General features: G+C 42.9%; 1 protein-coding gene across 4 annotated transcripts in view; it reads right to left on the bottom strand.

Moving 5' to 3' along the window:
* Positions 1 to 16200, bottom strand: part of tex2.2.S (testis expressed 2, gene 2 S homeolog) — a 28733-nt gene extending 12533 nt beyond the window's left edge. For 2 of the 4 annotated variants that reach the window (XM_018238604.2, XM_041579231.1), the window contains exons 1-3: positions 16044 to 16200; positions 12666 to 12762; positions 2475 to 4029 (exon numbers count right to left, since the gene is read on the bottom strand). In XM_018238604.2, the coding sequence (XP_018094093.1) occupies positions 2475 to 4004 (1530 nt within the window). In that variant the 5' untranslated portion in view covers positions 4005 to 4029; positions 12666 to 12762; positions 16044 to 16200. Of the gene's footprint in view, positions 1 to 2474; positions 4030 to 9925; positions 10002 to 12665; positions 12763 to 16043 lie in introns of those variants that run through there. The other 2 variants (XM_018238606.2, XM_041579230.1) reach the window with 2 other exon arrangements.
* Positions 16201 to 18324: the final 2124 nt, after the last annotated feature.

Raw genomic sequence — 18324 nt, 5'->3', positions numbered from 1 at the left:
CCCTTAATGAAACTCAGGGACTCTGCTCTGCAGGGACAAAGATAACAAATGTATCAACTAAATGTATCAGTTTAGAACAGTTAAAGAGTCAGCGACCCCCCCCACCCCACCCCGAGCTGCTTTAGAACGTGAAAAATGAAACTTTACACTTCAATATTTGAAAACTGGTAGTATTATGCATAATACATTTTCCTAGATTTTACACCATTTTCTTCTGGTCCCCCTGAAAAATGTTTAACAGGGATTCTACTGTATGCTTCTGCATTATTCGTTTGTATCGGTGCTATTAAACCAGGGATTTTGGGTGCCTACTTGGCTACAGGAATATGTCTTCATCCATTAATCCATATGTGAGAGTTAAAACCTCTCATTTCTGGCTTTAATGAGTGCTATGTGTGTAGCATGAGGCATTTTGTTTCAAAAGGCTTTCCACTGCATGCCTTGCATGTGAAAGGCACTTTGGTTTCCCTCCTCTCCCTAACCAGGTTGGTTTCTCTGCTACATTTCAGGTTACAAATAATTAACTTGCAAATAATTCAATAACCGATGGCAGTTGCAATAAAGATGATACATACAAATCCCTATATAATACAGGATGTGTAATGATTTACTCAGTGTTGCCTCATTTCTACAGGATCAGACCCTTTTCAGATTCACCTGCTTGTGTGGTGCTTGTGACCTTCTGCAGTGCCAGACTCTTACTGGCTGGTCACATTAGCACTTTCGCCCAATCAAAACCACCCAACATTGACAGAAGGAAGGAAACAAGCACAAGACTGGTAGCAGCATTAGAAAGCAAGTGACACTATTACTTTATATGTAAATGTCCTGAAGTCTCTTAGCAGTTCACCCATACACCACCATTTAGCTATAAGTAGCTTTGGACTAAGAACATCCCTTGGTATAAAAAAATAGTAATAGTAGTCCCATAAGTTCTGCTGAGTTTAATCACTCATTAACCCAATAAATGAAATGAAATTTGGACCCAGAGTGTGAGGGAGGGGGAAGAGTTTTTTTGTGTGCGTAAATCAGTTACTGTTTTTATACTCCCTTCTGTATAACAGCTGCAGCCAAGACCTTGCATGAAACCTTCCAGAAGCATTCTGCTCATTAATTAATTGTTTAACATTCAGAGCCGCTTAATTAACACAGTGGGCCTGGAGATGCTGGAGGGGGAAAACAGTAACAATTCAAGTACCCATGTTCCAAATAATCATAAGCTTTATGATATCATAAGCTTGCATAGCCAGAGGGTGGGGGGAATGAGAAATATTACAGCACTTTGAATTTACCCTTTGCTCCTCACCTTCTCATATATATATATATATATCAGCCCATTTGCACCGCTAGGGGCTAACATAACTCTGACTAACAGGAAGGTAACAATTTCTGCCCCCAAGAACAGAATCCTAATAGCTCAATTGCAGGAAGCAAGTACCCACAATTGGTTCTGCCATTCTAAAAATAAAACTCACCCCACTTAGGCACCTTCCAGCAGCTGCTCATTAACTAATGGCAGTAGCTGCTGATAATCAATTATTTATGCTTAACACCACTAAATTTACTGTTTTTCTCAAGCAGAGCTACACTGATAAGCCATTTATTCATGCATGCTCATAGCCACTTTCTATATAGTTATGGTTATACCATTCTGCCCAGCACATAAAACATTTTTGGCAGCAACAGTTTGATTGTACAGGAAAAACTTAAGGCAGGAGTGCACATACTAATGTGGGGTATACTTTTAGTGATGTTGTCCCATTATGATCTACATCCATAAATGCATTTGTGAGCATTTGGTCCATGGAAAATATTGCTTAAATATTAACTAAATGTATATATGGTTATATTTAAACATCTGTTTCTTATGTAACATAAGCATACAAATATCTTAATGAAAAATATGAGGCAAATTAAGGCAAACTGTCTATGGCTAAATGACAAAGAAAAATAGCAGATAAACTCTGTAGAAGACAAAGGGTTTTGATTTCTGTATACATTTCCATTGTCTTCTACAGAGTTTATCTGCAATTTAACCTGTGCCAGTTGTGTTTGTGAAGCAAACACACAGTTATACCAGTGCAGGGCAACATTACATAATATTTTAATTACTTTAAAACACTATTTTTTTTGTTACTTTTATGTTGTCGATTAATGGCAGTAACTGAATGTTAACCATGAATTCATCACAAAATGCTGTGCGCAGACACCTATACATTCCATTAAACCGTGCACACATACTATTAGTATGTTGTAGACAGAGGAAGATGTTCTGTAGTTTCTCACTATTTTTCTATTCTGTCCACAAAGAAAAGGCTGTGACAAACATGGCTTTAAGTTTTCCCAAGTGCCATAACTAACACTTAACATGGGACTGCAAATGCAGAGTAACCAGCTAATTAAGTGTAAGTGACTTTCTCTGCATTAGCTTTGAACATTCAAAAGACACCCTATTTTTACAGAGCAGCACTTACCTTCATGATATCAGGCTCACTGATTTGTAAAGGTTCCACTTTAAGTGGTTGCTGATGTGAAAGCACTTTATGCTGGCGAGAATTGGTAGATGAAAAAAGCCAAATGACACAAATGGCAGCCATAAAACCAAGGGCAACCCCCAAAAAAAGCCCATCTAAGTAACTGGGAAGAGGGAGTGTTTGGTATCCATAAACCGCTAATACAAAGAAGTATAGTGTTTTTACAGGAATATCAGAACATTCCTCATACAGGAGCTCTTCCTCTAAAGAATGTGTCCCACTACCTTCCTCTGCCTCTGATACATCCCCAAGGCGATCCTCTGCTTCCTCTTCAAAATCAAAGTCTTCAGAATATAACTCTGTGAACTCCTCATCCTCCTTACTCGCTAGTGCAGATAGAGAGCATTTCTCCAGAGCCAGAGCTGATGAAGCCTTTGTGTGCTCACTACTTGTTTTTGGCTGTTTATCCTTCAAAGCAATGTCTTCAATAGTGGAATAGTCGGCCTCTAAATCCCCCTCTTCTTCTTTGATGCTATAGTTATTGCTTTCAAGATGACCATTTAGGCTAGATAGGTTGGAAAGCTCTGACGCGCTTGATGATAAGGCTTTGGGCCTGTAGTTTAAAGGTTCCTCACCTATCATTTTGCTTAGAAGCTGAAAAGGTTCATACATTACTTCCGAGAGGCGCCTTTTAGTGTCTTCTATTTTAGCTTCCATTTCGGTGACCTTAAAAAATGAACGACCGTCTGAAGGGGAAGTGATGGGAGATGAGGGGGCAGTTTTAGAGTCTCCACCAGTAATGCGAGGCTGGGTAAACTGTTTAAACAAATGCAAGTTCAGTTTGGAGTCTATTCCCTTGAAAGACTCTGAGTCTTGCTTTGAAGTGTCCGTTGATAATGACTTGACTAGAGTCTTCATTAAGTGTCTGTGCCTTATGGTTGTGGTTGGCTCTTTTGGTTCTCCCTCAGTGGAAAGGGATTTAACCAAACTCATAAAGGGTTTAGAACTAGAAATGGGTGGCACAGGGGTTGAGCTGGACAAAGCAGGAACCCTGGATAGTGATAAGCTTACTGAAGTTCCTTGCTTTGTGGAAGATGCAATATTAGTTTCATTTGGTTCTGGACACAAGATTGATGAAGAGGATGACAATGGTATTGGCAATGTGCTGTCTGTTTTGGATGCTAGTGAATCAACTGCTTGGACAGTATCTACTGTTGTCATAATCTGAGAAGGTGATAAAGATGTTGATTCAATCTTTGCAGGACAAGAATCTGTCTGTGTGCCGGGATCAAAGTAAAGCTCTTCCATGGCTTCTTCACCTGTTACAATGCTTTGGTCATCAAACTCCTCAAGGGGCTCCTTAAATTCTTCCTCCTCCTCCTCCTCCTCTTCCTCTTCCTTCCCAGCAGCCGAGAAATGAATAGTGATGGTTTCTCTGGAGACAGATCTGTGCACCTCCACTTTTGGTGCAGGATGTTTGGAGGAGGAGTGGCGTGTTTTATCTGCATGGCTGCTGTCCACGCTTGTCATTGCAGTCTGAAAAATGTGTCAGGATCTGTGAACAGAAAGGTAAAATAATATTAGTCATAATAGTCATCAAAATAATACTAAGCATCATGGTAATATTTTAAAATGAATATTAACGAATAGATATACTTAATTGATTACTGGCTAATGATTGACAGGAGAGATCTCATACACTGGGTGGTCCCCATCCAAGTCCAGCAAGTTCTCTATTGTCATTGTCTTAGGAGCAAAACATTGCAGAACCAGAAATATGAGAAGTAACAAATGGAGAAGAATGGAGTCATCAAGACAAGATGGTGTGTGTTATTTGAATAAGCCCTTAACAGAGAGTGAAACTAACCAAGCCCCCTCCATATGGCTTAGGATGTTATAGCCTCCCCCCCCCCGTAATCCTGACACTAGCACAGTGTATTAATGGGAGGGAAACAGAGGAGCTATCTTGCACGTTTGTGCCACCACTGCAACACATCCTAAACAGCAGGATGCTGCAATAAGAGCTCTAGTATCCCTGTGGAACAGAGTTTGGTTCTCAGAGCCCAGTGAATTGGCTACTATGATTGTGGCTCTTGTGAATGCAAAGACCACTCACTTATCCCACACAAATAGCAGGGTACAAGGGCCAGATTCCCAGAGCCAAGTCTACCTGGTACAAGCAAGCACCCTAATGAAGGTAAACTATCGGTGTTGCTGTGAATGGTATTTCCCCATTTTCAAGCCAAATTGTGTTTCCCTGACAACAGTACAGAAGCTATATGGTGACTCTTCCGCACAAGCTGCTCCGTAAGGCTCAGTTTCCTTCCTCCTCACACAAACATACCTAGGGGGCCCTACACTGCTACTTCAAGTCCAACCTGAAACTCTCCAGCACTTGTACACATGCAACTCCAACTATCTTCCATATCTAATGCACTATAAAGGCCCCCATACACGGGGTGATAAAAGCTGCTGACAGACAGCAGCTTATTGGCCCGTGTGTGGGGCCATCCGATGGGTTCTCCCGATTGATATCTGGCTGAAAGTTGTCCAGATGTAAAAATCCTGTTGGATTGCAGCCGCATCTGTGCATTGATGTGGTCCAGCAATCAGATCGCCTGTATTGCCTCCATTCTGGTCCGATCGTTAGGCCCTTGGGCCCATGAGCGGATTAGCCCGATATCCCCCACCTCAATGTGAGCATATCGGGGAGAGATCCGCTCCTCTGGCGACATCGAGTGGATCTCCCTGAGTATGGCCACCTTTAACCTCTGTCCTCAGACTAATGCAGCTGGACTGAAAGGAACATTTTGTGCAGAAATTACACACAAACCAGTAACTCCTAATTAAGCCAAGTGCTGTACCAAACTGAATCTCTACAAGTAGCATAGGGCTAATGACACTGGTGGCACATAGAGGCAATGGGTTACACAAACAAATGAATTATGAGTTTCAGGCCAAGATTTCCAAGATCAATAAAAGTAATTTAGGCAATGATAAAATTGTCCAGTTGCCTGTCCCTGCCTCTCAAAGGGACAAAAAATTAGGAGACAATTAGGATGGATTCTATGCTCAGAGACAAAGGCAAAAGCAGTGTCAATGATACCACAATCCCAAGACTCCTGTGTTGAAGTAGACACAGCAGTGCATGTCACTGGGCTTCTCAACTCTTTGTAATGCTGAGAAAGGTGCAACGCTATATCTGCAGTGCTATTCCCAGTGCAGCACAAGGACACCATCTGCAATCAGTGCTGGGTCAGGCCAGCCAGGAGCCCCAGGCAACTTCTGCCCCCGCCGCAGCAGTGCACAGCCACGCGCAATCGAAGACACGCATGCGTAAAGCACTTTGACTTCAAAGAGCGCCTCCACTTTTCACTGAGGTAACATTTGCCGGATTAAGGTTAGGCAGCATATGATGTACGTGCCTGGTGCCCCTTCTGCCTACCCCTAGTTCTGGCCCGGTCTGTAATTCCCAATACAAATTCCAGATTTCTCTCCTCCTTCCTCAAAAACTTGAATTTACCCAAACCCTCATGAAAATTAGTTCTTCGTAGACCAACAGAGAATCCTCTCTGGGTTACATATTACACTACTTCAGGCTGGTGAGAGCAGTTACCAGAGTCCCTTTAGCCATTCACTGAGTGAGTCAGCGAGACTGGCTGGCTGGGACTGGCAATACAGCAGCTAATCCCTCCAAGGCCTGAATTGACTCTTCCTCAAGCCAATGGCTGCTCTATTGCCCTTTACAGATTTTATTACTTTCATTGCTTCTAAGTCTAATAATTTCCCATAACAATCAGTGCCTGTATCCCCTGTGTGTCCAGTCCCTATATAGATAGTCTCGCTAACAGCCACCAGCAAAGTGGCCCATCTGCTCCATTTATATAATTAAACTCCATTAACCTATGGATTTGCTGTTCCTTTTGCCTTCCCCAGACATTAGCTATTAGCAATTACTGGTGTCTATCAGACAAGAGCCAGACAGTCCTTTCTCCCTGCTCTCCAGCCCATGTTGTGTGCAAACCATCTGCAATCAAATCTAGGACTTCTGCTTCACTTGCACAAATACCTGATATTTCAGTCCAGCTGAATGAGCCCCATGTGCCGGAGGTACTTGCCCTTTGATCAGGAATCAGGAGCAGCAATGATAAGTCAGGTGAGACGTGTACAGCAATGATAAGCTCATGTGCATGAGGGACTCTCCTATATAATGATAACCATCAGCCACACCACTAAAATATGGTCCAACCCTATCGGATATAGCAGAGGGGGTGGGAAGCAACATTGGTTCCTGACAGTTTATCACTGAACTGTATATATAAAAATGAAAGAAGCCTATAGGTTGTAAGGGTTAGTTCACACAAGGAGATTCGGGGAGATTTTGTCACCTGGCGACTAATCGCCTCTTCTTCTGGGCGACAATCTCCCCAAACTGCCTCCTCGTGTCTTCCCATCCGCTATGATGAAAAGTCGCCTGAGCTAAAGAACACGCGGCGCTGCATTTTCCGAAGTCGCACGAAGTTTCCTCGTGAGGCAAACTATTCATGGTGAAAACACTCTACAATCCGACATTTCCCACAACGTTGGGTTTATGGGAAACGAGTTAATATCTGTGATGCAGTTGATGGAGTAAAAGATCCTTTTTGATACATGCCATGAATGCTTTAATTTTATATTTACCTTTTGCTTAAGACAACTGAGCAGAGACCAGAATGACCATTATGTTACAATCACTGTTAAAAGAATGAGAGCAAGTCCTGGCCTTTGAGAAGGGCAGCTGGTAAGTGAGTACTGGCTATTACTACTATTGACGTCTGCAGCTCATCTCCCATTTCTTCTAAATCTTGTAAGCAGGAAAGTGATACACGCGCCTCTCTCGCTTGCACTGTAACATGATGCCATGTGTACGGGGCCTTGTTCTGCCAGGTAATTACATGTGTACTTCATTCAATAATAATGGCAACAGGTGGCAACTCAATCTTAGTCCTTAAATACCGAACAAATCATTGGAAACGGACACTGGGCACAGAGATTTGCAGACAAACTAGGCTGGATTTGTCAAACTGGATTTACCGGATCCTATGGGGCCCTATTAAAGGTGATTCTGCAAATCAACACAGACACTCAGGCATAGAGCAAGATCAGTTACTGTGTGCCCACTTCAGCACAGGCATGCACTCTTTCCCCAGCTAACCCTAGCCAAACTACATAAATATATATATATTTATTTATTTACCTGGTCACTCAACTAATCTACAGTCAAGAAAAGTTCCACATATAATGACAGATAAATACAGTCAAGAAATAAATCTGCACTCAGGAGGCGTTCCATAGACAATGTCAGATCGTTTTATCACATAAAGTGCAACAGATTAGGACAAACACAGACTCTAGAATAAACATGATCATTTCATATAACTCTTGCTGCGAATCCTGTGGGCCGTACTGTAAATAGACAAAGTATTTGGCAGCCATTCCGTGAGTTGAACAGACTATTCCTACAGGGAGTGAAACACCTGAGTGCACATGGTACATCTTGTTTATACAAACATGCTAGTCACAATGTGTGTGTAAATATTGGATATGACCCAGCATCTTAGCACAGCTATTTGGCTTCAAACAACTTCATATTCACAGAAGGAACAGTAACATAAAAAAATAAAAATATTTTAAAGTAATAAAAATATAATGCAGTGTTGCCCTGCACTGGTAAAACTGGTGTGTTTGCTTCAGAAACACTACTATAGTTTATATAAATAAGCTGCTGTTTAGCAATGGGGGCAGCCATTCAAAGGAGCAAAGGTTCAAGTTACACAGCAGATAAGCTCTGTAGAACATAATAGTGTTATTTGTTATCCACTATTTAACCTGTGCCATATAGCTTTTTTTCAATTTCCGCCATTGCTACACAGCAGATTATTTATATAGTAGTGTTTCTGAAGCAAACACATCAGTTTTACCAGTGCAGGGCAACAGTACATGATATTTACATTACACCATTTTTGGGTGCTACTGTTCCTTTAAAGCAATCAGCTCATCCATAACAGTCATTTAATGTTTGGGATAGCTTGCCTCTGTCAAACAGCCAATCAAACCTTAGCTTTTAATGATCTGGAGCAGCACAAACATATGTTTGGCATCTGTATTTTAATGAACTGGCACAAGCATCCCATGATGCCACACACTCCCTGCCTCATCACATGCTACCTATCTCAATATTGTTGACGGTGTTGATTGCTGACTGATATTGGCAAATATGTCCCCAAGTTGAGGAAGTACAGCACTGATAGCACATTGTATAACCAATTCTACCATCTTGGGGATACTCGAGTACCATGGCACTGCCAAGGCACAGACATCCAACATACAGAGTATAAGAGATGTGGGATTCACATAAGCCTAAATAAAGGGTCTGGTGTAGACGCCAACATTTTTTATTAACCAGAGAGTGGACTGCATTTCAACCACTGGGCTTGGCTACTGACCTACAGACACTTTGGACCTTGAGTGACCCAAAAGTGTCACCTCACCATCCGGTAAAGGGGGGCCATTTCCCCCATATCTTGCCTGCGTTTTACATATAGTTGCATTAGTGTGTCCTGCTGAATCGAGCGCAAACCCCTCCATTGACACTGGGGAACCACGTGGCTACGGGTACCCTTCACGTGGCTTTAGTTCCAAGGATGGGTGCAGCAGACTTGCACCAAGAAAATCACAAACTGCAACATATCAGATATATGTTGTTGCAATTAGAGGTCATGTGACAGGTACACCTTATTTAACTGGATCAAATGAAAGCTTAAAGGGGAACTAAAGTGAAAAATAGAATAATGCTAGAAATGCTGTATTTTGTATACTAAACATAAACTTACTGCACCATAATTAAACAAATTATTTTTGCTTTCAAAGTTGGCTGGAGGGGTCACCATCTTGTAAATTTTTTGCAAGACCAAGACCATGCACATACAGTGTGGTCTGGGCTTCTGTTGGGAGGTTAAGCAAGTCAAATAATATCTGCCATAGAAGCTGATACAGCAGACTGCACTGGGTCTGCGGCTACAAACCTCTACATGGTCGCAGGCTGCTCTACAGGGAAACAAACAAAGCTGAACGAGTTCTGGGAAGTAGAAAACAGCTAAAAACAGCTATGGAATCTCTGTCCAGGCCATGGTCCCAAAGAATCCCTGCAGATTCTGACTTCTGCTAAATTGTTTCAGAACCATAAACAGAATGGAATTAACAAATACTGCTTTAAATGGCAATTATATTTACAAATAGTGTCCAAACCAATTGTGACTTTTGGTCTCCCAGCTGGATGGGAAGAATAAGGCAATACAAGCCTATCTCACTTCATTTAGCAGAATCTCACATCTACATTCGTTTTAAACAATAACTTCTTTCTATGTCATTAGGAGTTAATTTCTGCCCTGCATTAGAGAGAAACTGGATACCTGTCCTTAGAACACCATTATATTTCCTTTCCCTTCTGCTAATCTTCTAATGGGGGGAGCGAGCTGGCTGAGCAAGGTCACATCCCTACAAGCAAAATGAAATGGGGATTAGATTTCCATTTGCCGGCTTTAGAGTTTCAATTCAGTCTTTCAATTCACTTTCCCCCAACCCGTGTGCAGTGGTCAGAGGCATAATAAAAGCTGGATTAAAAGATTGGGCTTAATACCTTTGTGAACAATCATTTTGTGTGTTCCTCCTACGGGGGCCCAAGATTATACAATTTAAGGAGAAGTGGATTTTAAAATACTGAACTTTGGAGAAGGAAAGTTACTGGTTGTAGCAAAACGGCTACAGCCAGCCAAGCAAGACAAGTGAGTGCTGACAAACAGGGCCTTGTAGCCTCAACCTAAACCCAAATATTAAAGCCAACAGAAATATGCACTTTAGGTTTCTTTTATAACAAAGGGTTTTATTCTTATTTATTCTCCATTCCCCAAAGGTACAGAGAGGGAAATGCCATAGAATAGGAGCATACAAAGAAGGACAATTTGTAGTTCCTCTCTTTATTCTTAATACTAGTCCGAAGCATGGCCTGACACAGACATAATCAGTCCCTTTATGGTTGCTAGTATCAGCGACGATAATATTCTACATAGGAAAGAGGAAAACCAGAAGGGAGCCCAATTAAGCCCATATTCATGTTATCAGAGAGACTATAAAAAGTTAATCATTAAGTGACTGCCCTGGAGGTTCTAGTAACTATTTGCTATAGAAGGTAAATAAAGAGTACCCTGCAGTGCCAGTTTCACAGAGGTTTCTGCATGCAATCCAGGTATCAACACCCAATACACCCCCCTCAGCAAGAGAACAGCACTCATAATCTTCTCTTGTTAAACATAGCAGAAGTCCTAAGTGGCATGTGGGGTCCCATAATTATGTCTTCTTCAGCTGTCATTAGGGTTGCCACCTTTTCTGGAAAAATATACCGACCTTCCTATATATTTCTTTTTTCCCTATTAATAACATTGGGATCAACCATCATTTTTACCGGCCAGGCCAGTAAAATACCAGCCAGGTGGCAACCCTAGCTGTCATTAAAACTCTAGAAATTCTATAGCAATTAACAGCACTAGCTTTGCCCCAGCACACGTTCCCCTGACTACTGTATGTGACACATGATACAAGCAAACTAGTCAGCAATGGGAGGCTGCCCTCACAATGCACAGATCTCAATCACCAAATGGCACATAGTAGACCATTTTTGTGGCAGCTTTATCCCTTAATCATATGGACCATTATACGTGCAAATGTTTCAACCTGAAATGTTTCAACCTGAAGCACCGTGGCATGGCAATAACCCTCTTGGGCTACCTCCATGGAATTTATACACCAAGGATATTATTAGCAGAGGTGCTCACCTTTGTACCTCTGCTAAATTCATTTATGTACAGGAGTCAGAATTAGTCACTAATGTTACACTTCTCCCAAGGGACAGGCAAGGCCAAAACCCAGGGGTATTTACAAAGTGTCAGGAGCCATCCCAACAGCTTTTTCTGACCAACATGCTCTCTATTTCTCCTGTCCAACAAAACTGTAATCCAAGTGGCCCCCTCCCTCTGCTGTTGTAACTGTCCCTACTCTTCTAGAAAGTTTCCCACTAGATTTTGGAACAGTATTGTTGGGAGTCACTTCCATTTAGCCAAAAGAGCATTAGTGAAGTTGGGGATCAGGCCAGGCATACAGTTGGGTTTCCAATTCATCCCGCAGGGGTTCCGTTGGGTTGAGGTCAAGGCTCTGTACAGGTTCTTCCCATCTCATTCTGTACAGACCTGGCTTTCGAGCTTGGGGGCATTATTGTGCTGAAACAAGAAAGCCCCCCCCCGACCCGCTAAAAAAAATGTTCCACAAAGCACGGAATTGTCAGGAATATCATTGTACCATGTAACATTATGATTTCACTGGGTAAAAGGGGCCCAGCCAAACCCAACCCATTATACCTCCTCCACCAAAACCAGCATTAGGCAGGCAGTGTTCTCCAGGCATAAGCCAAAACCCAGACTTTTCTATGAGACTGTCAGATGGTTAAGCGCCATAAAACTTTCCAAAGAACAAATTTACAGCAGCAGTATCCTTTTTACCACTCTAGCCAATGCTTAGCATTGCATATGGTGAATTTTTCTGATCACCAACATTTCATGCTATAGATAGGAAGAATAAGAAATCCTCAAAACTATGCCAGGAAACTGCTCAGGTTACTTTTTTTTACTAAATAACACTTAATAAACCTTTACTGCCCAGTTTATGATCTACTTTTCTACAGGTCCCATGCTCTGACATGTCGGAGGAAAGGCTCGTGGACATAGGCAGAACATAAAAACCCAGCTCTAAACAGTCACTTATTATATGCCAAGCTGCACATTCACATATGAGCCCTCATCTCCAACTTTCCAGCTCAGGAGACTGTGCTAGAATATGGAAACTCATGGTAAGAGAAACCTGAACATCAGGCCATGCCTTGGACATGGTTAAAGAGGGGGACTAAAAAGTATCCATTCTCGGATGCCCCTATTTCCCTCTAATCAAGCTATGTGGTATTTCCCAGGACCTGTTCTGGAGTTGAACAGATACTGCATCAGATACTACAACAGATACTGCATCTGCTCTAGCCACCTACATCCCTCTGAGCCCCCGGGAGCTGTAAATCTCTGCTTTGATTAGCTACAAATAGAGCCTTCTTACCTCAGGCACATTGATAGAGTTCCATGATCTCTGTCCTTTATGAGTTTCTCTTCCTCCACCAGAAAATGTCTTCAGACTTGTTAAACTGTGTCAGCGCCTAGTGGGCACAAAGACTTCATTTATCAAACCCTCAAGAACAAAAGTTCACATGGCACATTCTCATTCTCAGTACTTGCTACTTGGTCCAGTCCTAGGTGTGGGGGAGAAAGATAAGCTTGGTACAGTCACTACTGAGTCCAGTACTGGGTGTGGGTGAGAGCATAGCTTGGTACAGTCACTACTGTGCAATGCACTGATGTGGGGGAAAGAGCAGAACTTGGTACAGTCACTATTGGGTCCAGCAATGAGTGTGGAGGAGAGAGAGCAGAGCTCAGTACAATTACTGCTGGGTTCAGCACTGAGCATGGGGGGAAAGATCAGAGCTCAGTAAAGTCACTACTGGTCCAGAGAATCTGCTTTATCGCCTCACACAATAGATACACTTTCCTGCTTGTGACTTCTGTGCAAGGCTCTCTTTCTGCATAAGCAACTGGTAATCCAGTTTGGGGAAATATCTGCAGTAATCGAAGCTAAGGACAGGAAGAAGAAGGACATGTCCAGATTGCAGATACACTAAGATATATTTTTTATATATTTAACCCTACACATTCCCCAGGTGATGGATCAGATGTATTCCTGATGCTCATGGAATGGGCTCTGTGGCTTCCCTGACAATATGGGGGCCCATTCCAAGGGCAAGTCTGCCAGCGTTATACAGAGAATAGAATTACTACACAACAAATTGATTGCAGTGTGATCGGAAGGTATAGAATCAACAGGAAAACAACATACTTACCAGTAGAGGTGCAACTACAGCTTTACTGTCCCCCACAAATAAAAACTTGGCATCAGTCAGAACCCCTTCTAGACACTTCGTATTGATTGACAGCTGCCTCTCATTACTCCCCTGCTAACCAGTTGGACACTGTCCACTCACATATAATAAAAATTACTACACTGAAACCTCAGTTTTACATCCCCTGATTTTAAGTTTTCCCTCATTATATTATTTACAATTCCCCAGATTTTACAACATTTTTTCTGGTTCCCTGAAACTGTAAAATTGGGGTTCCACTGTATTTTTTATAGCTAAAAGTAGGTAAAGGTCACCCCACTTTCCTCCCATTTCCCCAGAGCTGTCTCATGTTCCTCAAAAATATTACCATTCAATGCTACCTATAACCTGTGCACTCCATACATATACTACACACACAGGTCACATGTAGACCACACAACATAGACAGCAACCCTACCAATGAATAACCCACCACTCAGCTTTGTAAAACTGTACATTACATTACTTATAGTGTACACAGGTAGAACAAGTTACACTTCAGCTTCCAGGCCAAACAGAATCCTCTTCAGCACTGTCTCCTGGCATCCCCTAGAATCCACCCGAACTCTGTCAGCAAGTACCATCAGAATCTCAATTCCAACTCCCTGTCCCATGCACAGTACCCATGTGTCTGGTGCAAGCGTTTCCAACAGGTAAAGCCAGCCCTCTTGGATCCAAAAAAGTGAAACACCAATATAATGAACATGTCAGGGAGCACTGACCCAAAGCTTTTGCCCAACATGTGAAACATATGAGCAGCCGGAAACAAGGTTGTGCAGATTCCTGATCTAGGGAGCCCCAGAGGTCTAGTGGGTGACGCATGGCAGCCATGAGAGTTTATCTAATAATGTATTTGTCATTTCAAGAAGTCTGCCCGTGAGGAATCCTGCAGCAACCAGCTGAACAGGAATGAACAAATAATTGAGCTGCTAGATGTATTTCTACTTTTCAACAACTATAGTGTTATAGATGCATCCTGAGTGTGTCTGAGTAGTGGCACCAGATGCACCACAGATCAGTATTTCAACCTGCCATGTCTAAAACTAAATCACTGCTGTGTACTTCAAGCTTCTGCAGGAACATAACTGTGTAGTATTGCCATAGGAATTTACCTGCAATACAACTGTATGGGGTAACACCCACACCTAGGGGACAGGATACCCTTGGGAACCCCCATAATTCGTAGGGCACATTATGCTGATTGGCTCCCCAATAATTCCCAGCATACAGGATGCCACTAGTACCTAAATAATTGCCAGTATGCTGCTTGGCACCTCAATAATCACCAGGGTACAGAATGCTGCGGGCAAGCCAATAATCCCAAGAATACAGAATGCTGCTGGAAAACCCCCTAATCCTCAGGGTACAGAATGCTGCTGGCTACCCCAATAATCACCAGGGTACAGAATGATGCGGGGCAAGACAATAATCCCAAGAATACAGAATGCTGCGGGAAACCCCCCTAATCCTCAGGGTACAGAATGCTGCTGGCTACCCCAATAATCAACCAGAGTACAGAATGCAGCTGGCATTCCGATAATACCCAGGGTACAGAATGCTGGTGGTATTCCAATAATCCCCAAGGTACAGAATGCTTCTGGCACAACCATAATTCCCAGGAAAGAGGATGATGCTGGCACCTTCTCCATGGAAAGCTGCTAGGCACCCCGATAAACCCCAGGGTACAGGATGCTGCTGAACACCCTTATAATACTCAGGGTACAGGATGCTGCTGGGTACCCCTATAATACTCAGGGTATAGGATGCTGCTGGGTACATCTATAATACTCAGGGTATAGGATGCTGGTGGGTACCCCTATAATACTCAGGGCACAGGATGCTGCTGGGTACCCCTATAATACTCAGGGCACAGGATGCTGCTGTGAACCCCTATAATACTCAGGGTACATGATGCTGCTGGGTACCCCTATAATACTCAGGGTACAGGATGCTGCTGGGTACCCCTATAGTACTCAGGGCACAGGATGCTGCTGGGTACCCTTATAATACTCAGGGCACAGGATGCTGCTGGGTATCCCTATAGTACTCAGGGCACAGGATGCTGCTGGGTACCCCTATAATACTCAGGGTATAGGATGCTGCTCAGTACCCCTAGAATACTCAGGGTACATGATGCTGCTGGATACCCCTATAATACTCAGGGCACAGGATGTTTTTAGGAACTCCCATAACACTAAGTGTACAGGATGATGTTGGCACCTCCATAATTCCCAGGGTACAGGAATCTGCTGACTCCCCCATAATACTTAGTAGTATACCCCCATAAATATCAAGGTACAGGATACTTCTGAACGACCTCATAAGATTGAGGGTACAGGTTGCTCCCCAATAATGCCTAGGTTACAGGGTAATGCAGGACAGGACACCCCTACAACGCACACAGGCACTACAGGCTATTTGATAGCCACACTACACAGATGAATGCCACTAACCCAAAGTTAGGAAACCATAGAGGGAGGGTCAGCACCTTGCCCTTCACTCACCGTCCCCGAGTCTCATTTCCCAGCCGCCCGTCTCTACCAAGGGCCGTCTGACAGGAACGAAGCAGTGAGACGCGGCAGCAGACAGCGCCAATCACTGCTAGTCTACTGGATCAGCTAACTCTGCGTTCCATTTACCAGGCCTGCCCATAGCAAAGGCGGAACCAAAGAAGTAACAATTCGGCCAGCTAGCGTGCCAAGCCTCGCTTTAGACTGGGAGTCTATCCACTAATTACAGGGGTCTCCAACCTTTCTCAACCGTGAGCCACATTCCTAATTAAAAAGAGTTCGGGGGGGGGGGCAACACAATTCTAAAAAAAAGTTCATGGGGTGCCTAATAAAGGCTGTGATTGGCTATTTGGTAACTCCTATGTGGACTGGCAGACTACAGGAGGTTCTGTTTGGCAGTGCACCTGGTTTTTATGCAGCCAAAACTTGTCTCTAAGCCTGGAATTCAAAAATAATCACCTGCTTTGAGGCCACTGGGAGCAACATCCAAGGGGTTCCCTAGCACATTTCTTGCTTAATTAAATCATGCCTACATCTAAACCATTATTCATACCTTGGCACAATTAAATTTAATCAAACTTATGGTAATTGAGATGAAACGGTGAAGCTCATTTTGCTTTTTCAAGGCAAGTAACCCTTACTTATATATAGAAAATTGCTTTCCCCCCAATCATAAGCCATATTCTCACACAAAGGCACATGGGCTTCCCTTCAGAAGATCAGAGGATTCTGACAAAGTGTTCTGACTCCATGAAACTTCCTTCTCATTCATCCTCAAGGACAGTGCTTGTCTGTATCCATATCTTTGACAGCTAAAGGATAATAACCATGAAGGGCCCTTTCCTTTTCCTGAGTTCTTAGAATGTATCATCTACCACAAAGGATCTGGCAACTGCTTGCTTCATTTTACAGGGTGGGGAAAGACGGTCCATTGGCCAGCTATTGCTTCAAAGAAAATGTTACTATTATCCATTATAAAGGACCAATGTATTACACAGAACTTTACTGAGAAAATCACTCACTCACCCTGCCCAGAGAAACCTTTAACCTATCACACTCACACTAGGGTCAGTTTATTCAGTAGCTAATCAAACTACCAGTACATTTTTGGACTCTGAGAGAGAGCCTGCTGAAACCCTTACGAAATCCATGTAGACAGTGCAGGGCCAAGTCAGCCAGGCACCCTAGGCAACCAAGCCATCTATGGTCCAGGATGCAGGGATTGCTGCCGTAGGTAGGGGAAATAAGGGTCTGAACTAGGTGAAGGTGGTAGAAGAGGTACAGTGTCCGCCGCCCCTCTACCTTTGCTCCCTAGGCACGTGCCCATTCTAGTTCCGGCCCTGCATATAGATATTGCCCTCATCACAACTGCATTCAACATCACACACCAGGGGTATCAAGACATTGCTGTCGTGGGGATGACTATTTAGTAAAGTTAAGTGCCCATGGCACCGATAATAATTTGGTGCCATTGAAGCGATTGACGGCTGTTTGGCACCTGCTCAAAAACATGCATTTGGGCTCAGTTCCACCTGTCATCACCATTTAAGACTATATCAGGGGGCCAAAGTAGTGACAGACATTTCTATGCCAGTGGGCCACTGAATGTTAAGTAGTTTCAATATATGTTTAAAATGAATTGAATTTATATGAACAATTGTTAAAGAATTGGGATGGTAAATATCCAGAAGGGTGAGTTAATGGAGTTGCTTCTGGGATTTGTTAGATGATGAAAACCCCTCTGGATACCAGTTGACGCCTGACCTGAAGGAAGTGTAGTTTGTGTAGCCCCATAAAGCACATTTGCTCATGGCATGTGAGCTAGCACTCACTACATCATTAGACCTAGTCACATTCACAGGGGACATATATGATAGTACTCACTGCACCCTGGTGCTTCCAGTTACATTAGGCACTTTAAAGTTGATATGATGTAAGTAAATTTGTAGGGGCCAAGCACAATCACATGCAGACTAATTATGTTTGATTAATTAGCCTTAAATTGGTCCATAAATGCTCATCTTTATTCCTTATTTGCCATCATAGTTAGGATCTATCTGTAGAGAAAAAGAGTGCAGAAACTGATAAATCCATAATAAAAGCTTAAGAATCAGAGGCAGATAAAGAGGGATGGATGGACCCTGAATCTCCCTCAGTGCCATATTTACTGGCTGTCACTAGTTATTTATATGAAGTGGCTGGCTCGTGTAGTGCACTTTGGAAAAGGGTGTAGCTAGAACATTGCTCTGTCATTCCAACGGTTAAAAACAAAAAC

Source organism: Xenopus laevis, chromosome 9_10S (assembly GCF_017654675.1).
Source record: "Xenopus laevis strain J_2021 chromosome 9_10S, Xenopus_laevis_v10.1, whole genome shotgun sequence".
Taxonomy (NCBI): domain Eukaryota; kingdom Metazoa; phylum Chordata; class Amphibia; order Anura; family Pipidae; genus Xenopus; species Xenopus laevis.
Note: the sequence above shows the minus strand (reverse complement) of the source record. Positions and strands in the feature narration are given on the sequence as shown.